Source organism: Centrocercus urophasianus, unplaced genomic scaffold (assembly GCF_019232065.1).
Source record: "Centrocercus urophasianus isolate 14NV4802_14NV808 unplaced genomic scaffold, USGS_Curo_1.0 seq_8, whole genome shotgun sequence".
In the NCBI taxonomy this organism is placed as follows: domain Eukaryota; kingdom Metazoa; phylum Chordata; class Aves; order Galliformes; family Phasianidae; genus Centrocercus; species Centrocercus urophasianus.
The window spans coordinates 156,751-180,676 of record NW_024885421.1 but is presented as its reverse complement, the minus strand read 5'-3'; the positions used below and the strand labels follow the sequence as shown (position 1 = coordinate 180,676).

Below are 23,926 nucleotides of genomic sequence, written 5' to 3'. Positions count from 1 at the left end.
TTTTTTTTTTTTTTTTTTTTTTTTTTTTTTTTTTTTGGTGGGGGGAAGGTGGTGGAGAGGGTAGGCTTTGATAAGTCTGTTGTATTTTGTCAGTTTGGTTACCTGAAATGCATCTCTCAAGTGCTTGTTGTGCCTCCCACTGAATCTGTGTGGAATTTTCCATAATTCCCTTTGCTGAGAGGTAAGGAGCAGCACACAGGCTAAAGGGAAATTAACAAGAATGTTGAATGAGGATCTGCTAGTCTGAAGGGAAATTGCCGGTAGGACGTAGCCTTTCATCACATGATGCTCTGGGCTCTGGAAAGTAATATTGCTGATGTTTCCTAAAGACAGAAAGCCAAGAAGGATCATCAATTCAAAGGCAGTTTATGGTTATTCAGCAGAAAAGACTTTGAAGTCCTTAAGGAATAATACAGATGAGAACTGGGTAGTTCAAATTAGATGACTGTGTGCATGAGAAAAAAGCAAAAACTTCAGCTTTGTCTGGGAGCTCCCTGGGGAAAGTAAGGAAGGCAAAGGAAAACCCAGGGCCTGTCAGTGATGTGGAGGATAACTGGGAATATCAGTAAAAAAGATAAATGTTATCTATTGTGACATATTGGATAAAATATTCGTAGCAGCAGCTGGGGAATCTGAGGGGTTTAAGGCATGGTGATGGCTAGCTTGGAAGATTGTCTGCGTTTCTAATCACTCTCTGAAGGATGTATTCAAAATAGGTCATATCCAGAGAAACCCTTCTCTCTCATACTGGTATGATCAAAGAGAGAGAGCCTGCCTCGTGCTACCTGATTAAAGAACTCAGATGATGTAACTTTAAACACAGACTGGATAAATAGTGACGTTGGAAGACCATTTTTGGAACAGGAGTGAATAGGGATTGAGCTATTCATGGATAAAGATAAGCTGTAAATTCAGAGAAGATTCTTAAACATCAGAGGAATGAAGTCGGGAATTAATTCTGTTAGAAAATGGTTAGTAACAAGAAATGTCTATTTCTGAGAGTAAAAACCAACAGCAACTTTCTCATTCTGAGCTATCTTGTTTGCCTGAGTTTGCTAAGCCCTAAAGAAACTAGTACTGCTGTTCTGGGCCATAGGCAGGGCTTGTTGGGGCAGGATGACCATAGGGTTCCTGATTGAAGCCTGCTGGTAGAAACATATCTGCAATCTGCATGGCCTAGCAGGCTCTTGTTCTGTCCTTGGACATGCTCCAAAGGCAGGCTTAGTGGGAATCAATAGATGATCCTCCGGGGAGAAAGTGGGGACTAAGGGCAGGCACTAGCACAACACTGCCATGTGCATTCCTCAATCTGGTTGAAGCTTTGACTTCTCATTCGAGAACTCCTATGTTTGTTCCCACCTCCCAGCAAATAGAAAAGTTGTCAAGTACAGATTGGTAATGATTAGCCAGTATTGATTCCTGTGTATTTGTGAGGGATGTCGATTGACCTTGAAAGCTGGGACTTGCAGGCATGAGGAATATTGGTTTTTTTTTTTCTTGTTGAGAACATTTATAAATTTTGCAGCACCTCCTTCTTTCCTATTAGCCTTTGTATCCTAATCCTCTTTGCTCCCACTGAGCAGGAGCGTACTATTGGCTTTGCTGTGACCAGCATCCCTGAAACAGCCTGTGGTGGATGGGGTTGCTTTGTCTTTGAACTCAGATTTCTGCCTTGAGCAATCACTGAGCAAAGTAGAAAGTCTACTCCTGAGTTGTCCACCAACTGGAAAGGTGTGGTAGTATGTGTTCCTCCTGTGTCTGTGCTGTAAGCAGGGCTGTAACGATCCAAAAGATGTGTCCTAGACATGTCCTCCACCCACAGATTGCTAGGCAGAGACACAGGTGCACTGAAGGCAATAAGGGTAGACCCAACAACCATCCTTTAGCAGAAAGAGGCAGGCAGCTCCCTGTGCTGGATTATACCCACGTGCTGCTGTGGCCCTGTGGCTGTTGGTCTGTGGCAAGGGTGGGCAGGTTGTGCACAGTGCCTGGTGTGATAAAAACCTTTTTCCCAACTGGCGTGTGGTATCACAGCAGCAGCCCAGGTGGCCAGCTGGGCTGTGGGTCTGGGCTGTTTCCACTTCACTGATCGGAGCAGATTTGCAGCACATTGGTGGGAGGCTTGGGCTCTTTGTGTTGATTTTGCTGTATAATTGCATTGAAAGTGGGAAGTTTTCAGACAGCCTTAGCAGCCAGTGCCGACAGAGCACCTAAAGGCAGATGAAAGTAATGCCGCCAAGATAGAATAGAATTAGGAAGCTTTTTACCACCAAGCTATACGGCGTGATGCTAGTGTGTCTCCTGGCTCTCAGGCCAGGCAGAAGGGAGCCAGGTTACGCTGGGGACAGGCGTGTCCTGCCCCGCCATCTCCCTCCCCTCTCCTCCTGGAGGAGCACAGCCACCAGCCTGCACTGTCCTCACTCCCAGTGCCAGTCACGCTCCTCTTCCCATACTGACTCATCTCTGTGATAGGAGAGCAGTCATCTCCTAGAAGACAATCCCCCAGAAAGAGCTTTCTTCTTCCTCATTAGTGTCTGTACTCTCCTGCTGTCTATGAAGCCGCAGGACAGCCTGTCAGTGGCTGAGAGGAGCAGGTCCAGGCGGGGAGATGCACCAAAGGGCCCTTCATCACGGCAGTGAAGGCCGTGTGAGCCTGCAAAAGGCTGAGTAACGCACCAGGAGGATGATGTGCATGTCAGCACTGGGGTGCGGATGTGCTGAAAAGCGTTTTTTCCAAAGGAGCCCTTTGCCTGCTGCAGAACAGCCCCACACTCCACCTACGCCGGGGTGTGGGTCTGGTTCGTGTCAGTGAAGCAGTTAACGCAGTGGTGGGGACAAGGAGGCAGCAGCTTGAGCCTCCTCCCTCAGTGCTGGCAAGGCCTGCAGAGGGCTGAGAGGGCACCGACATACTTTCCATTCTCCTCTCTGCTGTGGGAACGAGTCTCCTGGGTAACAAGCGTGCCTTGTTCTGCTTCAAGCTGGCAGCTGGGCCTGGCTATCTCCTCCCCCCATCTTTTGCTAGCCTGCAGTCTGTCCCTGTGCCCTGCATCATCCCTTGGCTCATCACTGTTGTTTGAAGGGGCTCAGGTGGCAGCGTGAGGGCTGAGAGTGGGCTGGGAAGTGTGATAAGGTGGCTTGCATAGGGCAGCAGTCCCAGGCCTCGAGGAGGGTCCAGCCGAGGTGCTGCGGCCTCACGGGCTGTCCTGGGGGTGAGTAGCACCCATAGGGCTGGAGCTGGCCCCCAGCCTTCGCACCATCCTGGTGGGGGTAGGCACTGGGCTTTCAGTCAGAGGTCTAGCTTGAATGTTACCTAAATAGCTGTTTTAAAGGGTTCTGGTGTTCTGGGATCCAAGGTCAACAGGCAGCTGCTGCTGCAAAGTGCTGTGCTGCCTTGCTTTATTTATTTGGTTGTTCCTTTGAGTGTGTCATGGTGTAGAGCAAAAATACTCAGCCATGTGATGATTCTTTGTTTCTTTGCCCTGTGTATCCATGTGGTGTTTTTACCTCTTCTCTGATTTGCCTGGTCCCCCCAGAAGCATCAGTTTCAGAGGTGGGTTTTGGCTTGCAGCTGTGGAGCTTGTTGCTCCACCAGTCCTTGGTGCTGAGCTCTCCTGAGCACTGCACAGTATTTCTGGCATCAATGATGGCAGCAGTCCTCTGGGCAGGGGTAAGTGGATGCAGTGGCATGTTGTCCCTGCAGGGTGGCTGTCTCAGGGAACCACTCCAGGGCTGCAAACACCAGCCTTGGGACAGCCGTGAACATAGCTGTGGACCAGGTGGTTGTGCCCAGACTGAGACAAATATAAAACAAAACACAGCAAAATAAAAAAAAATAAAAAAGAAAAAAAAGCACAAATTACTGCACTGAGGAAGGAGAGAGCTCAGGGTGAAAAGAAATGATGAAAAATATCCCCCTGTGTGTTCCTAGGATAACGGAAAAGCCTGGCTTTTTGCAGGTGGCAATCCTTTGTTTCAGGAAGGAGGATCTGCTGTGGATTGTTTTGTACATGTGCATAGCTTCGGCCCAGGTTATGGCCGGCACCGTAATCACAAACTGTGCTTGGGTCTTTGTTTGAGATTCCTTGTGACAGGTGAACTGCAGAATCCCTGTCATTGTGTGCAGTTCGACACTGACTGACATGCTTGCGGCTGCGTCTCACTCTCAGACTGGCTGTGTTTTGGAGGCACTGTATAGATGCTGTTGATGAATCTCTTCAGGACAAATCACTACAGAAATGTAAAAGAAGCTTCAAGAAGCTTCTTGTTTTCCTGATTATTCTGTTTCCTCCCAGCCTTCTCCTGCTGTGCATTACTTTGCAGATTAGTGTTTTTTCTCCAAGGGCTCTGTCTGCCGTTATCAACGGTAAGAGCACATCACTCCAGTGCCCTTTGCTTTCCTTTACAAACCAGACAAAATCAAACAGTTGCAACATCTGAAACCCAAGCTCATTACAGAACAAGGTGCTGCAGTGCTATCCTATGATGTAGTTATTCATCTTTATGCTTCTCTTCATGCTACCTTTCTGATTTCCCGATATCTGTTAAACTCAATCCTCCATCTTCCAGCCTGATTTGTTCTCTCCCTTCCTCTCCTTCTTTGCTCCCTCCCATCCTCTGCCTTGTCTGAGGTCCCGCAGGGACCGGTTGCAAGCCGGAGCAGCTCTTCTGTGGGCATGCTTGCTCCTTCACACCCAGCAACGTCACAGCAGCAGCAGCAGAAGCATTGGAGATGTGATTGCGCAGACCCTCTGCATTGCCAGGGATGCAGCTGTGAATAAAAAAAATTGATTCTGTGTTTCCCACAGCATCCTGGTGAGAGAGCACAGAGCCTGCTGGAATCAGTGTGTTCAGCATTGCCGGAGCAGAGCATGTGCAGGGAGCAGAGACAGGCAGCAGAGGATCTGCAGAAAGGTGAGATGGAGAAATGAGTGGGGTGGGTGTTTGCCCTACTATTGGATTTCAGGCCATTCACTGTCCTGCAAAACGGCTGGCTTGTTTCTGCAGAGACTGCCAGCTTCCCAGTGAAGCTTAAAGATTTTATGACTGCTTTGTCTGCTCAGAGACTGCATTGCTTTGGGGCTGTTGTGATTATAATTGATGCAAGAGAGAGAAGAGGCTGGTACTGCTGTGCAGAATGCGTGTTTGTCCATTGTGACTAGGAAATAACGATTGTCATGTCTGGGGCTGGTTGAGCAGAGGCGAGCTGTGTTTTGCCTTGACAGAGCTCTCTTGGTGCAGTCGCACAGTCCTCCATTGTGTCTGCCATGACAGCCGAGCCCACACGGATTGCTGTGATCCCACGAGCTGTCACATTCTCTGTCCATCCCCAGTGGTGATGCTGCTGTGCCGCTCAAAAGCTGTTTTGACAGACAGCGCTTCCATGAAAAGACAAACAAAGGACATGGCAGAGGAAGGGCTGTTGTCATTATGGCTTTTGGCTTTTATCGTGTTTATTTTTATTTTTTTAACAATGCCTCAAAAAGCATAGGCCATTAGGATAAAATACTGTGGCAGGTAAAGCTTTGTTGCTGTGCAGAATGATGCACTGGGATCTATGCAGACTGGAGTCCTTTGTGTCGCCAAGGGTGTGTCTGTGCTGGCTATGTAAATGAATGCTTTCTCCCTGCCTCTTTCTGTAGATTAGATGAGAAAGGTTATCTCATAATGGAGGAATTACTATTTTAAATTGCTGAGATGAGCGGTCCAGGCTGGGTACCAGTTACCAGAGCTTAATTACATGCTCCTGTTATAACCAAATCCCTCTTTTCCCTCCTCCCTGCTTTCCTTCTTCTTCCCTCCCCCATCCCCTGCACAAATCCTTCCATCAAATTGCTGCCGCAAATGCAAAAGGAGAAGAGCTTGAACAAAGAGACAGATGTGTGTCAGAGAGAATGACAGAGATAACAATGAAGGAAAAATATAAAACAGTGGGATTTAGATATCTGTGATGCATTGATGTGACTGCAGACAAATGTATACATGGGAGCTTAGTAATGTTAAGTAAATAAGCAAACAGTGGGGCTGTGGAAAATGCTGAGAATGTGTGATTGCAGTTGTAGGTATCAGAGGAATGTGATCTTAATGGAGCCTTACCTCCTGGTGCTGCTAATGAGTGAGCTTGGCATGTCCAGCCTCTTTGCAAAACCCCTCTGCAGTGTGCCAGCTTGGCAGCTGCCTGGGGGCAGCTGAGCACTGAAATAAGTTGAAGGTAGCTCAGATAAAGCATCTCTAGACATGTTAAGAACCACAGGATGAATAGAGATCATGAAGTGGTGAGGATCTGGCATAGCTATAGAGGAATCTTGAAGCAGCAGAAGCAGATGTGAGGAACATTGCAGAGATAGAAGAATAGAGAATTGAGGGTCAGAAACCAGTGGTAGGATATGTGGGTTGTCATGGTTAGGGATTGTAAATATGCGGTTGGTAATACCATTCTCCAGCCTCTCTCCCTGTGTTCCCTGAGATGGTCAATGCGTCGTGTATCCCCCGCAGCTTTGCTGAGATTAGGCGCAATCCTCAGCACAGCCTTTCGTACAGCACTTGTCTGAAGGAACCATTTTGCTGCTGTGGTTTCTTAGGCAGTTGCTCCCTTTCCATCCCCATGGAGCGGCAAGGCTCTCCAGGGACTCAGGGGAGAAGAGGCAACCCCACTTCCAGTTTAGACTGCTAGGTGTGGAGTGTGGGACTTCATGGTGCAAAATGATTTCTGCTCACAGCTCTGTGATGTCCTGGAAGTGCTGTAAGTCTTCCTTAACTGCAGCTCCTTCTCACCTCTGTCTGAAACCTTGCCTTATGATTTGGGAGCACTCTCCTGTGTGTCTCTGCAGAATAGGCTCCCACAGTAGGGTGCTGGGGGCAAGGACAACACATATGCATTTGTAGATGCGTCATGGTCCAGAGTTCCAGTTGTGAAACAGAATATATGTATGCAGCATACATGTATCTGTGTTGTGTTGTCGAAGAAAATTTGTGTATGGTGTGTTTACAGTGTTTATCTAACAAGAAAAATGTGATGCAGCATACTTTGCTACATGGAAAGGAGTGCTCCTCAGGATACACAGGATGTGCCTAGCTAGAAGGTGCCACACTTACAGTAGCATCTGTTAAACAGTGAGAGTGCACAGAGATTATCTGTCTTGACACGGCTTGAGCCTAAAAGATGGGCAAGAGCTTCTGGTTTTGGAGCTGGCTGAATGGATTCACATCAGGGAGATAAGGTTGCTGTTGTGTGTCTCCTCCACTGCCTTGATGCAGAATGCTGGGATGAAGTACAGCTGGAAGGCACCTGGACCTGCATTGCAGAATGTGCAGGTGCTTAGGAGTGTATGCAGTAGATTTGGAAATGGCCAGCTCCATTGTTGCCTGTCAGTGTGTCTGGGGCTTTAATTGCAATCAAGAAACGATTTCTCTGTCCTACAGATGGCTTTAGTTCCAGTCTGACATTCCTGGTGAGCTCACTCTGGTGTTACACCTGATACCAAAATGTTGACACACCTCTGGGAAACCAGTATTGTGTTGTGCCCCGTTTTTCACTTATTTCCCAGTTTCATTAATGTTTCCCAATGTTTTTTTGAATGCCTTCTGTATTGTGTTTGAAGGGCAGGTTGATTGATCTCAGGTGGGTCAGTTCCCTAGCCCTTTCAGAACAGGTAAGGCTTACCTTGATTATTTTCCAGGCGTGCAGCTTTGACTCATTCCTCTTTTTCCTCATGGGTATTTTTATTGAGAGCCCTGTTGTCAGTGGTGATCATGTGATGGTTCCTTATTGTTCTGGGATCAAGAATATTTTGTCCTCTGACTGCAGTGCATATGTCTGCTCAAATTTGTTTCCACTTCAAATGCTCATTTCCTTTTCTGTGCCCTTTTTTCCTTATATTGTCAACACATCATTGACGCAGCTTCCATATTCTTCTTCGTGCCAAAACAGTATCAAAGACGATGTTTCTACTGAGCTCTAATATAATTCTCAGTGTGTTTATTCATTCAGTTTGGTCAGGAACAAATTAGAACACTAATTTCCTCACCTTGCTTGGTGATTCCAGGTGTTTTTCAATTATGACGTATGATCAAAGTCATTTCTGCAGTACTTCCCTGAGCTCTTTGCTCTTTTTGGTTTTATAACTGTTTTGCCTGATATGCAAAAGATCTGCTTATTACAAATAAAATCTGAAAAGAAAAAAGAAAAGGAAAAAAAAATTCACTGCTATTTGCTTTTTACCCTTCTGTTGGATGTAAACTGGACAAGCTTAAGATATTTAGTCCAATATTCTGGGAGTAATTCTGGGGAGTAATTCATCTCGATAGGCAAGGTGCTGATGGACCTGAGCACAAATTAAACCCAAGAAAAGCAAACAAAATGTGAGAGATGTGATTTCTATGGGTGGGTGAGACAGTGATCTGAGGAAGAGATGCCTCCCTGTCAGCCTTGGAATCACACTTGCATGAGAAAATCTGGTCCCCAAACTTGTGGAAGCCCTTAAAATCCATCTGGAAATAGGAAAGCTGACTTATCTGCTACCTTTGCTGCTTTGTGCAAAGAGTCCTGCTGGGGGCAAAGAGCTCATGGCAGTCTGGTCTGTAGGTCCAAATGAGCCAGAAGATTACACCGTTCCAGAGCTGTGCAAAAGGCTGCAGGATAAGGCTTGAAGGAGCTGAGAGAGCTGGTCTGGCAGGGAGTGAAATCTGTAGCAATGATCAGCTATCAGTTACAGCTGCACTGGCAACTAGTCTTAGCAGGGATTTGTCATGTTGTCTGATGAGAAGGTTCCCTGCGTGCCCCAGCATTCATCTGAAAGTTGGTTAGTCTCCAAAATGAAAGTAACAGGCTGTCAAAATGGCTCTGGTCCCTGATTCTGCTCCAGTTTTATCTCTTAACGAAGATTATCTTAGTGTTCATTTTCTGAAAGAAGTGGTGCAGTGGCAGGGTACACTTTAAAAAAGGAGAGCAAGGGCAGGTCTACCCATACGCTCTTTCTTTCCCCACCGCCATTGTGTGGTAGCCTCAGAAACACATAGATAATGTATTTTCTATATCTGTCTGACACATGCAAATATTTCTTGCTGGACAGGGCTGCTGGTGGTTCAGCAGTAGTGACAGTCATGCTGCAGGGCTTTTTTTCCCATGACATTCACGTCAAGAAACTGCAGTGGAGGTCAGGCTCAGTGCTTAGTACTGACTCTTGGTAAGTGATGGGAAACCAGCACTAGCGCCAAGCCATCCCTCCCTGCTCCAGCACGTGACGCTCTGGGAGCAGAGACTGAGCGTCACAGCCATTTTGCACTCTGTGGGCTGGTGGCACAGGTATCACAGAGTGGAGGGAGCTCACAGCTCTTTCTGTCAAGAGGGGTTTTTCTGCTCTGTAAATTATAGGAAAGAAAAAAATCAGAGCCCGTATGGAAGATCTTGGCAAATATGCAGCAGATTTTTTGCCTGATACTTCCCTGGGACCTGCCATTACCTCGGGCTAGCATGTTCTGTTCTTGAGGGAGGAATGGAGCATGTGGACAAGAGGTGGATGCTGGGCTGGGAGAGTCTGCTTTCTTGTTGGTTCTCAATTGCAAGAGACTCCCCTGTGCATCTGTGGCTCTCTTTACTCAGGAGCATTCCTTCATACTGGTACCAGTTAAATCAAACAATAGCAGGATTTTTTATTTTATTTATATATTTATTTATTTTGCGGGAATTCAAGTTATCATGTGATGTTTGAGCTAATGAGCTGCTCAACTATGATGCAGTCAACCCTGAAGAAAAACTCTTGTGCTTCTAAATGTTGTCTAACACAGATCGTCATCAATGAGGTCATTTCTTTACTTCCTTTGGACCTCATGGAATGGGCCTCTTCAGGTGCTGCTCTTTAAGGAGCATGCTCCCTTCTGAGAGCTAGGAGTCTTTTCTTCCTACATAGTTAGACTAACCATATCAGTTTGTTTTAACTGCTTCTTGTTTATCAAGGCCCCCTTCTTTTGGTCTTTATGGGTTCCCGTGGCAAAAAGCAGGGATTTGCCACATTTTCTGTGTACCTGAAATAGTGTAGCTGTCCTCACAGATGTCCTTCTCTGCAGGGAGAATGGCCCATCTGCACCACTGTTGGTGCAATTTGCTGTTCTTAGTAGTTAGACTTTTTCCAGTGCCTAATTGCAGTTCATTTTTCCCTGTAGACCAATGCTGGGATCTTTCCCAAGTGGTAGAGTCAGAAGTCCTCCTATGCAAAGATCCCACAGAACTGTAAATTTCTGGTCCAAAGGCCCTGCTAGCAGGCACTGAACATCTTCCCTGGCTTTGTCTAGTTCCTTCTCATGGTCCATGGCTATAGTGACACATGTACCCCGAGGTTTGGCTTGCTGTGGTTGTGCTGTCCTTCATCACTTGTTAGCGTGTGAATAGCTGTAGTCACTTTTAAGGGATGCATTTTGCCTGGATATAACTTATCGTGAGCTTGACCCTTCAGAAGGATGGCGAATGGATTTCAGCATGCATCTGCACGCTATCATTTTCTGTAGCCAGCAAATTGTTCTTTCATCTGCCTTCAGTGACATCTTACTTAATCTACTGCTAAGATTTATCCTCCAGCTGCAGGTCTTGGTGTTTGAAATGGCCACTGAGGAGAGCATCTTCCTCACTCAGATGTCTCCTCTGTTTCTCCATTCCATGTTGTTTGCCTCATTTTCGTTTCTGCAAACACTTACTATTTATAATTACTGTATTAATAACACACTCTGAAGGTGGTGATTACTTCTTGTTACTTTAAGCCTGACAATCTTCTTGTTCCCATTTGTTTTCCTTCGTTTCCTTTCTTCCCTGCCTTTCAGAGAGGACTAGGGGAGAAGAAAGGCAAGACTTCACAAACACAGAGACCTTGCATTCCTTGAAATTTCAGCTCTCAGCACAGTAGAGCTTGCCAGTTTGTGGCACAATAACAGAGGAGGAAGAAGGGAACTGTCAGAAGCAGCTGTCCCAACTGACTAGCAGCATGAGGGTTAAGGCACAAAGGTGGCAACACTCATCGCATGTCGTTCAGTGTGCTTTTCGCCATGTCTTACAGAGACACCAAGTGCAGTCAGTAATATACTGAGTTATCTATTCTCTGTATTTCTGCTGGTGACTGCACAATCCGTGCAGACCCTAAGGAAAGCATCTGTCTCTGTAACTGACCCCTGCCAGGCTTTGTGCTGCTGACACGGTTTGGTATTGCAAGGTGGACAAATACTTTCGTATGAAGCAATGTATTTGTACTTGTGCTGGAGTTACGGATGGGTGATTTCCCTCTTTTGCAGAGGATATTCCACAGACAGTGTTTTGATCTCCTACCTCGTTGAGTGTTTTCCCCTTGGCAGAAATTGAGGTTGAAAAGGAAACCCCACAGAAACCTCTTGGCCTGCTGATAAAAAGTAAAAGGAGAATCTTCTTTCCTGGAAGCAGGCTATCAGACCTCCCTGGTTAAATAAGGCAAATTTACCAGACAGTATTTCTTTCAGCACAGACATGAGCTGAGGACTGTGTTCTGTCTCCAGGGCCCACAAGGAGAATTTGTGTGAAGATAGGCAAAATTTCCCACACACCTACTCCAACAGTTTGTGGAATTTGAGGGGGCAAAACCCCACAAGCTACAGAGGCACAGAAATGAAACTTGTTCCTGAGAGAAAACACATGAAAAAAAAAAAAAGTGCCCTTGTTTATTGTAGGCAAGGCTTTTTGTAAGCCTTGAGTTTTTGAGCTTGATGCTAACTTAAATCAATGTGTATAAGGCCGTAACTTAACAGTCACAAAAATACACTTTGACAGGTTCCAAATGATCTGGCATTAAACTACAAAAAGTACCTGGAAGTAACACTGGTCATGAGAAATCTTATCTGGTGAACAGCTGTATTTCAACATTAGGATACATAAGGTAGAAATGGAAAGCTATGGTGCAGTGTATTTTAGTGTTGATATGTAAAGCGGAGGACATCTCACTGTTGACTTGGAAAGTGTGTGTAATTAGTCACCCCAGCTCAGAGTGATGACTGCAGGCTTGGAGAGAAATGAGAAGCTTACCAGAAACCTGCACAAAGTCCTGGAAAATTCTCATAAAAGGAGTGACTGAAGAAACTGGAATTACTGTATCAAATGAGAAAATGCAGAGTTCATTATGAGAAAAGATGAATCTTATAGAGAAAGAAGATAATGATTTATGTGCTGCCCAGCTTGCAACATGGAAGTATTCCAGGGAGTTGAGGAGAATTATTTAAAATTAATAATAGGAATAATTTTCATGTGTACTGTGGTGAATAAGCCCATGAATCTTGCTGTTAAACTTCAAAGCCCAGCAATATTCCCAGATGGCATGACGTTTTTGTGAATGACAGGACTACCTAGTTTATTTCTAATATGTGCTCAGAAGAGAGGCTGCTGAGTTTTGAAACCTGGGTGACTTGAAGTCCATCTCATTGTGAGGGTTCAGCGGAGACAAGTTCTTTCTCACTGCTTGTTGTAGGTGCTTCTTCTTTGACATCTGGTGCAGAAAGAACACAGCAGAAAAATTTCCAAAAGTGAGCATGTCCTATATGGAAAGGTTTGGGAGCCTGCACTCTTGAGGTGTCCTTTGCGCTCTTGAGCATCCTTGAAGTGGCTTAAAGCAGTGTAATAATAACCCTGGTGCGTCCCTAGGAACTCCATACTGCTCCTTCTGTACAGTGCCAAGGATTGTCCCTGTTTGCTCTCCTTTTTCTCCAGTAGAGTAGGTCTGTGCATCCTCTGCAGCCCAGCATGACTTTCCTTAGCAGAAGACCTTCGTTAATCTAGGGTTATCAGATTTAGTTCATTAGACCCCTAATGCTCTGTTGAGCCCAATCATTCCAAGCCAAATTAGCACATGAGCTGTCTTCTAAAGTGTTATCTTAAAATAAATGTCTGACTCATGGCAGCTGATCGCTGTCCTGGCTGGAGCTTGTGCCGAGTTTGGTTTGTGTTGCCGGTCCCTGTAAGGGATAAGGTTCTTCTCTCAGAAGAAAAATATGTGTAATCATTATTTGTGACTGGTCTGCTTCATAAGTATTTTATGAAGGTCTGGCTTGCCTTTTGTTAGTTCTGTTCCATGGAAAATATTCTCTTACATAAATTAATGCTGCGGTTTCATTCCAGATCCTCTGAGTTCTGCCTCATCCTTTGCAAATGAACACACAAGTAGAGGGAGACCAATGTCTAGTCAGGGGAAGTCTGAATAGCTTGGGACTGCTCAGAGGGTGATAAATGCAAAAAACGTCACGCTCTCCTTGTCTTAAACAAGTATAATAATGAAGATAAATGTTGGTATGCTCAAAAGAACTGACAGACAGCAATGGCTGAGGCGTAAATTAGCTGTGAAGATCACTAGTTCATGACATTACCGGGCCCAAAGGTTGCAAGAGTTCTGAAAAAAATCAGATGCTATTGGAGATGTCAGCATGCAGCATTATGATTGTGTAAGCACCCAGCCGCCTATGGAAGGGTTATGAAATCTGCTTCTTGACATAAGGCATTCTCTAATGGAGGCTGCCTGTGTTGGGGTTGAAAATGGAGCAATGATCACTCATTTGCCCACTTTAGGTTAGTACACCTAATGCAGAACTTCTGAACATTGCTAACCAAGGTGAAGGACTAGGCTGAAATGGTCCTCTGACTCAGTCCACAGACTTCTGTGTTCCCATGCTGAAACAAAACCTCCCTGAGGCTGTTGATCTACAAAGGCTGAGTATGTTCATCATTCTTTTTCCACTGTTTCTGAGCTAGTGGCAAGAGTTGCCCTAGATTTTGTATTTCTTGGAAAAAAAAGCCACGGCGTTCTTGGTAGACTTGTTTTCGCCAGGAAGGTCGTATCAAGGCCTGCTCTGCAGTGCAGAGAGCAGCTTCTAATCTCGTGCAGTCTCACTATGCAGCTAGAGCTAGGAAGGGTTAAAGCTTTCTGCAGTCTTGGCAGGAGTCAGCTGTTGGACAGAGCTGCTGTTTGAGAAACCATTTAGATATGCAGTGTGAAGAGGAGCACCTGATAAAACCAGCCTGCTGCTAGGATGTTTTTCTGCTTGTGTTTTCTTTTGGGGCTTCTGATCTGGGTGCGCACTGTGCGTGCTAAATTCTTTGTAAGACTGCATTTTAAAATAGCGAATCTCTGCAGATGCAGGCATTCTGGGTGGCTGGTAGAGCTGGTGCCCATCACTGTGAGGAAATGCCTTACCTGCCTTGCTTCTCCTTTTCACATGAATACTTTAGTCCTTGTAGCAAACCATCATGCTACTGCTGTGTCTAATTCTGAAGATAATCCTGTGAGAGCATCCTGACATCTGTAGCTGTTTTATATAAGGAGAGCTGGGGGGGATGATACCTTAGTTATTTCAAGAACTTGTTCCCTTGAAGTCCTTTGTCAACGATTCTGCTTTTGTTCTTTTACCCCTGCAACACACACCTGAGCAAGAATGGCTGCCTGGTCACATTTGCACATAGCAAGATAACAAATACATTGAAAACAGCCATGTTATCTTGACCTAAACAGTGCAATTGAGAATGTGTTCTCAGCTAGTTTTTTGATTACATCAAGCTGATGACATCTTCCATCAGAAGAGGGGTGGCCACCAGGTACATAGAGGTGACTGTCCCTCTCTACTCTGCTCTTGTGGGGCCCCATCTGCAGTACTTTGTCCAGGTCTGGAGCCCCCAGTACAAGAAAGACAGAGAGCTGTTGGAGAGGGTCCAGAGGAGAGCCACACAGATGATCAGGGGGCTGCAGCATCTCCCCTACGAAGACAGGCTGAGGGAGCTGGGCTTGTTCAGCCTGGAGAAAAGAAGGCTGCGGGGTGACCTCATTGCAGCCTTTCAGTACCTAAAGGGAGCCTACAAACAGGAGGGGAATCAACTCTTTGAAAGGGTAGATAACAGCAGGACAAGGGGAAATGGTTTTACGTTGAGGGAGGAAAGATTGAGGTTGGATGTCAGGGGAAGTTCTTTACAGAGAGAGTGGTGAGGTGCTGGAACAGCTGCCCAGAGAGGTTATGGATGCCCCGTCCCTGGATGTGTTTAAGGCCAGGTTGGATGGGGCCCTGGGCAGCGTGTTCGAGTGTTAAATGGGGAGGTTGGTGGTCCTGCATGTGGCAGGGGGTTGGACATTCATGATCCTTGAGGTCCCTTCCGACCCTGGCCATTCTGTGATTCTGTGAGTGGTGCAGTTGACAATAATAGAAGGAAGAGATGCCATCCAGAGGACCTTGACTTGCTCAAAAAGTGGGCACACAAGAATGTAATGAGGTTGAACAAGGCCAAACCACATGGGTTGGTATGTGTGCAGACTGGAAAAAGAATTCTTTGACAGCAGCCCTGCAAAGAAGGACTTGAGGGTTCTGGTGGACAAAGGGCTGTATGTGAGGCAGTAGTGAGCGCTTGCAGCCCTGAAGGCCAACATTATTCTGGGCTGCATTAACAGAGGGGTGGCAGCAGGAACAGGGAGGGGACTGTTCCCCTCTGCTCTGCCCTCCCAAGACCTCGTCTGGAGTACTGCATCCAGAAGGAGTGTGGAGCTGTTGGAGTGGGTCCAGAGGAGGACCATGAAGAAGCTCAGAGGATGGAGCACCTCTCTGAAGACAAGTTGAAGGAGCAGGGCTTGCTCAGCCTGGAGAAGACAAGGCTCCAGTGACATGTCATTATGGCCTTCCAGCACTTGAAGGGGATTACAAGCAGGAGGGGAACAGACTTTTTACACAGTCTGGTAGTGATAGGGGAAGGGGGAATGGCTTTAAACTAAAAGAGAAGAGGGTTAAGTTAGATGTTAGAAAGAATTTATTTACTCTCAAGGTGGCACTGCTGCCCAGAGAGCTGTGATGCTCTATCCCCGGAGGTGCTCAAGGCCAGGTTGGATGGGGCCCTGGGCGGCTGAGCTGGTGGGGGCACGCAGCCCATGGCAGGGAGTTGGAACTGGGTGATCTTTAAGGTCTCTTCCACCCAAGGTCATTCTCTGATTCTGTGATCCTGTATGCTTCCAGACATAGGTCAGAGAGCCAGCTCTCTGCATAAAACTGCAGACATGGTCTTCAGTCTCTCATGTCTATACTAGGAGCATGTTCTTGAGGCTGCCAGCTGATAGCCACAGCCCTTCTTCTTCATGGCTAAACCCTGGGGAAAGTGCAGCCAAGGATAATTAAGCCTGGTATTTTTGCTACTGATTCTTCCTAGCAATTTTGTTTGCTGATAAGATTTTTTCTTATCTGAATGGGTTCTTGAATCCTTTGGGAATCACATAACAGGCAGGCTCCAGTGCCTAGATAGATCCATGTTTCACAAAGGAATAGTGTAATTTTTGCTTCTGTAAAATCTTAGATGTGCTTTTAGAGTGCTCATACTTTAAAGATGCTATGCAAATGTGGTCCCTCCTCCCTGCTGCCACTGGAGCGTGATAAAAAAGGATATACTGTGTTCAGAGTCTAATTCAGCAGCAATTTCAGCGCAGTATTGACAGCTAGCAACATTAGAGTCTTTCTCCTCTGTGGATTTGCATATGCTAATTAGGCGCATATGTGGTGGGGGCTGGGGCAGAGGATGGGCTTGGAGGAGGAGGGGCAGATTCCAACCCAGATCACCCTACTGCTTCGTAAGTCGGGGCCTGCAAGTGTCTCCTGCTGAGTGCCACATGCCAGCTGGTGTCACGGAGCAAGAGAGCGCAGACTTGGGAGAGTCGGGTTTGGTCTCTGTCAGCCCCATGGCTGCTGGCATAGAGCTGCTGCACGAGCTATTTCTAGTGCTCTAACTCAAGGTGCCCAGTGCAGCTGGGACTTACTTTCCTCTGGCTGGGAGGCAGTACCTGCTCATCCTTAGTTGTGTCTTTGTTAGGCATGCACGTACCTACTATTTACTTTCATCTCACTCACCCTGTCATCCCTGCTGGCAGGCTCCTCGCCACTGACCATCATATGCTGCTGTTTCTGTTTTGAACACAACATAATCCTATTATTTTTGGGATGTAATGATAGTGAGCTGTCATGGAAACCTCTGGAAAAAAGGCTGGGGTCCAAGCAGCACGCTGATGCGGAAGGGGAAGTGGTCTGTTCTGGAGGTTTGCTCAAGGTGACAGAGGAACCACCCTGAGCTAAGGCAGAAACTTAGGAATCATCAAATCCTTGTATCTTGCAGCAGCCCCACTGTTAGCACTGGGTCCTGGAGTATTCACTTTGGGGCCACCCAGAAAGGCTACCCTCATTCTTCTGTCTGTTCCCTGAGGCAGGAAAAGAGCAGTGGAGGCTTACGAAGAGTTCCTTCCAGTTGGGCTGTTCTCCCAGCCCTTTTGCCTGCAGAGAATGAGCTGACAGAGAATGAACTGGATCTCTTTCTCCCCATAGAGCAATGAGAAGACATCTGTATTGTGCCTTTGTCTGCAAGCTCACAAACTGCTGCTTTTTACAGCGTTGTTTTTTTTTCACATTTGTTTTGTAGATCTGTACAGTTTCTTCAGCCATCTTAATGCAGATGCCATGTAGGAGTCAGGGATTCACATAACAATAACAATAGAACAATAGAAACAATAACAAAAGAACAAGCAGCTCTACTAGTGAAGAATTTTGGCTAATTCATCTATTAAATCAAATGTCCCCCTAACCCTGTTTTTCCATCTTTCACCTTTCAGACAACCAAGTCAGGTTGTCTTGTTTTATCTGAGGTAAGATGATGATGACTGAAACCAAAGCCGTTCAGAAAGACACAGCAAGAACCCTCACAGTTAGGGGCTTATATGGGGCATTCAAGTTTGTAAATTAAGTGGCAGAGATCTGTAGAAATAGTAGTCTGTTCAGAAAAGCCAGCCTCCCAACAGCCAGCATCTCCTCCAGCTGAGAATTCTGATCATCTCTTCTTCCTTCATGTGATATACGCAGACTCTGTGTATTGAAATCATATTTATTTCTGAAATCTCTGCTTGCTTCTCTGCTACTGCATTACCTATTCTGAGAAAGCCTGTGTCGCTGTCTGTGAACCCAGCCACACCTTGCGGGCAGCTGCCAGCAAACTCCAAAAGTGCAACCAGAGGTATAATAATGGGGTATGCCTGGAGCTCTCTGACTGCCACAGCTAGCACATCAGGATTTGCAGGCAACGCTCTGATGGCTCTGGCAGCAATTTCTCAGTAGTGTTACAGCAGCAGGAGGCAGTACTTTAGAAACCAAGGAGCTGCATTGACTACCCCAAGTTAGCACAGCATCTTCAGCCTTGTGGATGGGGAAGAGCTGGGGGCCTGCCTTGCAGAAGCCTTGCAGGGAGAGATCTGTGGAGCATGAGCAGTGCTGCATTGTGTTATCTGCAGTGTGCTGAATCCTTTCTGAAGCATAATGCATCTTGGCAGGCAGCTCTTAGGTCGGTGCTAAACCACCCTTTGTTGCTCAGCACTCCTCTTTCTCTGCTTACCTAGAGATTTGCTGCAGCTTGGAATTTTTTCTTTATGTATAACTAAGGGTAAAAGCATTGATAATTCTCCACCATATCACAAATATCTCATGAAAAGCTGTTCTCTGCTTTGCATTACCTTAATTCGTGAAAGGCATCTCCAGATAATGAGATGTCGGAGCTTACAGAATAGACAACCCATATTTTCCCTTCAGCAGCAGATGGTGTCAGAATGGAGTAGGTTAAGAATTTTGACATTTGCAATCAAAATGGCTGTTGCATCTAGCATGCCTCCCTGCCTTGCGCTGCCATGACACAGTTTTCCAGAGAGAGATTGTTGCTGAATGATGCTATGTATGCTATTATGTGCATAGGATTAAGCAGGTTTCAGCACTCTGTGAGCTTCTGCTATGATAATTAAGAAAAATGAACTGATTGGGCTAAAAGTGTCTGGATGCAAAATGTGTATCCCTCCTTCTGAAACCCCCCACTTGCAGAGGGGTGGGATTGCTTTGTAAGGAGGTTATCAAACCCAGCAGAATGTGAAACTGCTGTGTCTGCTGGATTTTACAACCCAGCATAGATCTCAACCTACCATACCCTGAACAGAAGAGAGTGGATCCTTCTGCAGTCTTCCAGAATCGGAGGGAGAACCAGTGGATGGTATGGCCAGGAGGACGGGGTTGGGAAATTAATGATCCTTGTGCTGACAGTGCCACAGTCTAACTTCTCTGCATCCCTGAGACAGGAGAATACCTTAAGGGAGACTGTGACACCTAGGGCACAAAGAAGTCGTGCATATCCCTAAGGAAGCTTTCAGAATGGCTCCTGGCAGGAGCTGGCAGCATTCTTCCTATGATACTGGCCCTTGAAGCCATGTGCTGCATTCATCTGCTGCAGCACATGTGACAGTCAGTGATTCACAGTCTGCCTGGGCAGCGTGTGCTGCCACCAAAACCAAAGAGCTGGGCAGAGCTGTGGAGAGACAGCTGGGAAATGGCTGTATGTCACCTCCCCTGACATTTTGCTGTCAAATGTCAGTGTGTGCCTGTGCAAACCTTGTCCTCCCACAGCAGCATCTGCAGCAGTGTGAGGTGTACGCTACTTGGCAGGGCTGGGCAGCAGATGGGTGCTGGTGCTTTAAGCAGCCATTTCCCAGAGGCAGTAGAGATGTGCTTTAGTAATGAAGCATTTGGTTGTTACCGTTTGTATCCAAAAATGATGCTTTTCAAGCTGTTGCATTGTGGCAACACTCAGAACACAGCAAAACATTATGGAGAGACATGATGTAAGTGTTACAACCATCTACTAGGGTAGTAACAAGGGAAGGAGAGGTGAATGAGCAAGTAAGTACTGCAGAACCAGAGCTAGCTTTTCCCACAGTGCTGGGGGATAAGTGAGGACTTGTGCTGCTATGTGCACCATCAGTGATGCACGAAGTTCAGAATGGGGCAGAAACACAGCCCTAGCTGTTGAACACCATTTTCAGCATGTTTGCATTAGGCATAGAGCCAGAAGCTGTTGTTACCAATAGTGGTTCTTGAACAATGTGATAATGGGAATCCCTAACGTGCAAAATCTTCTCTTAGGAGCCAGATGGAGAACATACTCATTCCTTTCAGTCAGTATGGCAGAGATTGTGGGAAAGGAAACAGGGGCTTGTGAGACAGAGGAGTCAGTGGACGGAAAGGAAAGAGTGATACAAGCACCAAGAAGTCTATTGGCAGGGCTGTTTTAGGGTTGCCTGGTAGTTCCCAGGTGTGGTCCAGGTGACTTCTTTTTCAGAGCCTAATTCTGGATGAATCATTTGCAACACACATGGGTCTCTGTAGAGTCTAGCCTGATCCACAAGGCTTCTCAGCTCAACTAACACCACTGTTAGTATCAACTTCTACATCAATGGGTGTTTGCTGTAAGCACTAGGTCTGTTTCCGTCTTTCTGGGGTTTTTTTTTCTTCTGCCAAAACATCCTGTGTCTGTGAGAATGACTGTTATGCGTGGGAGAAAGTACTTCATTTGATCAGATTTATTTTAGCATCTTTTAATTGCTATTCTTATGCCACGAAGCTGAAAGAACTGAAGCTCTTGATCTTTCTGTAGAGCTGTCTCACTGCTTGCAGTGTTCTGATTTCATTTACCCCACATTTCTTAATTTCCTCTCTGCACTCCTGTATTCCTCTGCAGCTCGGTTCCAAATCCATTGTCATTTCATAGTGAAGAACACTGGGTTTATGTAGATAAAGACTCAGATACTGTTACTGTCACTTTGAAGGCTAATAGCGATGGCAGCAGATCTAAGGTCCTGGTGACCAGAGATTGCAGTGTGCCGTGCCAGGATGCTGTGAGCCCTGAGGATGCCTGGATGGGATGTGGAATATGAACTGCTGATCAAGGATGTTCAGTCCAGGGTTTCCAAAACAAGAGATTGATATATGAGACCCTTAACTTAGTTTTGCATCCCTCAAGATCACCCTGGGTCACTGGTTTTTTTTTGAGGTTTCTCCCTCCCCACGGTGCCTTAGCTGCCCTTCCCTGATGTTCTCTGCATTGATTTCTCTGAAATGTAGATGAGAATGCAAAAAGGAAAACACTCTCCAGACTGCTCTGAAAGCTCTTGCTGTTTGGTCCTCAAGGACAGCTGGGGAAAGAGAAATGAATATGTTCCCTGCTCTCCTGTCTCATGCTGATGAACATCTTCCTCTAGCCTTATGACAGACTGTTATGTACTGAACATGAGGTGTTGACCTCTTAGTGTCCTGGTTGTGTGAATCCTGGGTCTGCACATTGTAACAGCAGTCCTGTTGTGAAATACATTAAATATCTGAATGAGGAGGTAAGCGTTAGGTTTTCCTGTGCATGTGCAGTGGGCACCATCAGCACTGAGGGTTTCCTTTGACCCAAAGCCTGTGCAGTTCTTTGGCCACTTGAGTGAAATAAGTTACCTCACAGAAGTTTGAGAAGTGTCAGCTGAAAGCACAAGGGTAGTCCCAGGAGACTGGATGGAAAGGGGCACTTTTGTCTTGTTTTGTAATGCTTCCCCTGAGGAAAGGTTGCTCGGAACCTTACGCTGGGACGCTTGTGCTGACAAAGAACACCACTGAGATTATAAAGTCTTTGATCAAACAAGGGAGGCTTCAAATACTCACTGCCTTAATTGAAAAGTGACTTTCTTTGCATTTCTGTCTCTCTCTAGGTATCTGAATTCCCTCATGAGAAGTGTCCTACCTGTCTCTCATGTGCAGCCGCACTGGTCCATGGGTAGCAACAGTTTAACTGATATCCTGAAGAGCATTCCTCACCATGGATAGTCCACCAAAGCTGACTGGCGAGACGCTGATTGTCCATCACATTCCTCTTGTGCATTGCCAGGTCCCTGATAGACAGTGCTGCTCCGTGAACAAAAGGACCAACCCCTTCTGTCAGCCAGATCTTGGCATTACACGCACCTCTACCCTTCCAGAAAGAGACCTTTCACAGACCGACTCCTTGGTGTACAGCAGCTTTCTCCAGGCCTCCGAAGCCTCAGCAGAGGCCTCAGACAGCAAAGAAGGCAAATTAAGGGACTTGGTTGTCCCTAGTGCCAGTAAGCGACACAACCCTTTCTTACTGACCGAGGGTGAAGATCTCGGCATCTTTGGGGATGACTTGGGTCAAAAGTCTTTCCACCTTCACAACTCCCTTGTGGGTGGCAAACCTCCCTTTCATCTGCATGAGCTGGCGTTGCCCCCGTTCCACCTCCACGACTCCAACCACATTGTGAAATCCTGGAACATGGCAAGCCGATCCGGTGTGGTAGATGGGCAAGAAGACAAAATCAGCAGTGATGACATTCAGAAGAGGAACAATGCGAACCGGTGCCACCAGGCCACAGAACGCATGGAGCTGGATGAATGCAGCTGCAATCGTGGCAGCTCCTCCAGCTTCTCCTTCGATGGTGTTGACCAGGAGTGGAATCAAAATGCAGGTGAATCATTGAGGAATCATGATACCTTGCATAGCCGGACGTGCAGCTGTTCCAGCTCAGAGCTCCAACACTGTCGCTGCTACAGTTCATCAAGTCAGTCTGAAGTGATTGATCAGCAGATGGGCTACATCAGTGACTCTTCTTGCAACAGCTCTGATGGAGTGCTGGTGAACTTCAGTGCTCTCTACAATAAAATGAATGGCCATTCTCGATCTAACCTGAATTCAGCCAACCTGTCCTGTGACTCTTCCTTCTGCAGCCACTCAGACACAGGAGCTTTTTACTTGGATTTGCATTCATCACCCACAGAATCCAAGATGTCTTGTGAGTCGCATCACCCGGAGAGTTCAGGGAAGACATGTGAGTGTCACCGTTCTTCCTCACCTGTTCTTGATGCTAACTGCAACTCCTACCACCTCCACTGTGAGCCTTGCACTTCAGAGAGCTCAGACCTCACTGCCTGCTTCCAGAGCCAAGCACGGCTTGTTGTGGCTACTCAGAATTATTATAAGCTAGTCACGTGTGACTTGTCTTCCCAGTCATCTCCCAGCCCTGCAGGATCTTCCATAACTAGTTGCTCAGAAGACCAGACCAAAGGCAGCCCAGCTCAGCCCACTGAATACTATCTTTTTAGAAGGCCTGACCTAAGAGAAGAAGAAGGCAGTGTGGAGTGCAGTGAAGAGGAAACAAAGGGAGAAACCACAGAGAACATGATTGAGGGTCAGGTCTATGTGAACGTGTCGCCACCTAACCTCAACACAAGCCGGCAGCGCTCCAGAAGCTATGATCAGAACCTGGACCGGAGTCCTGGCAACAGGCTGGGGTCTTTGGAGCGTATGGTGAGCTGTCCAGTTAAGCTGAGTGAAAGCCCAGCAATACCCATTCAGAGCTCCCCACCAAAGCGAGTGACATCTTTTGCTGAACTTGCTAAAGGCAGGAAAAAGAACAGCACCTCGCCACCACTCCGGTGCAGTGGAGATTCCTCCTTGGAGTTCTCCCCTATCCCTGAGGCACAGCGGGACTGCCCAACCTTCCTTGAAGAAAGAGCTCACCGCAGCCAGAGTCTCCCACCCATGCCCTTCATCCATGGCCTGAACCGAAGCTGCGAGGGCTTCTGTTTGAATCACCCTTTTGGGGACAGACAGGCTGTGTGTTCCACCAGAGACTCGGGACCCAATGAGACCGTCCCCAGTGGGCATGGGGCAGGTGAGCAAGCCTCTCTCACCCTGCTGACGGAGGCAGATGCCAACTTCTCAGGTAGTTCTACCAGTGGCCATGGACAGAGAGATGTTAGAGCTCGAGCAGACGGTAAGGAGCCAAACTAGGCAGAACGGAGAAGTAATAAAAAAACAAAAAACTACTGTCTGGGACTAGAGGGAAGCAGTAGAGGAACCTGCTTGGTAGTGGGAGACTGTCTGCCTGTGCAGTTTGTTTCCAAGCCTTCTAGTCTCTGGGACAAAGTTCTGATGTGCTTATTTCAGACCTAGATCAGTGCATGTAGCTTGTCCTTCTATTTCTTTAGAAAATTAAGGTTTTATGCAAACCTGTAATAGCATGTAAGGGAGGAAATTACATTAGCACTTAGAGAATGT

At 46.6% G+C, this 23,926-nt stretch overlaps 1 protein-coding gene across 9 annotated transcripts in view; it reads left to right on the top strand.

Annotated features, from left to right (window-relative positions):
- RUSC2 (RUN and SH3 domain containing 2) overlaps nt 1–23,926 on the top strand; it is a 53,106-nt gene that overhangs the window by 15,450 nt on the left and 13,730 nt on the right. For 5 of the 9 annotated variants that reach the window (XM_042838431.1, XM_042838428.1, XM_042838422.1 and 2 more), the window contains exons 2-3: nt 4,806–4,911; nt 21,564–23,642. In XM_042838431.1, the coding sequence (XP_042694365.1) occupies nt 21,671–23,642 (1,972 nt within the window). In that variant the 5' untranslated portion in view covers nt 4,806–4,911; nt 21,564–21,670. The remainder of the gene's footprint in view (nt 1–4,805; nt 4,912–21,563; nt 23,643–23,926) is intronic. The other 4 variants (XM_042838426.1, XM_042838425.1, XM_042838427.1 and 1 more) reach the window with 2 other exon arrangements.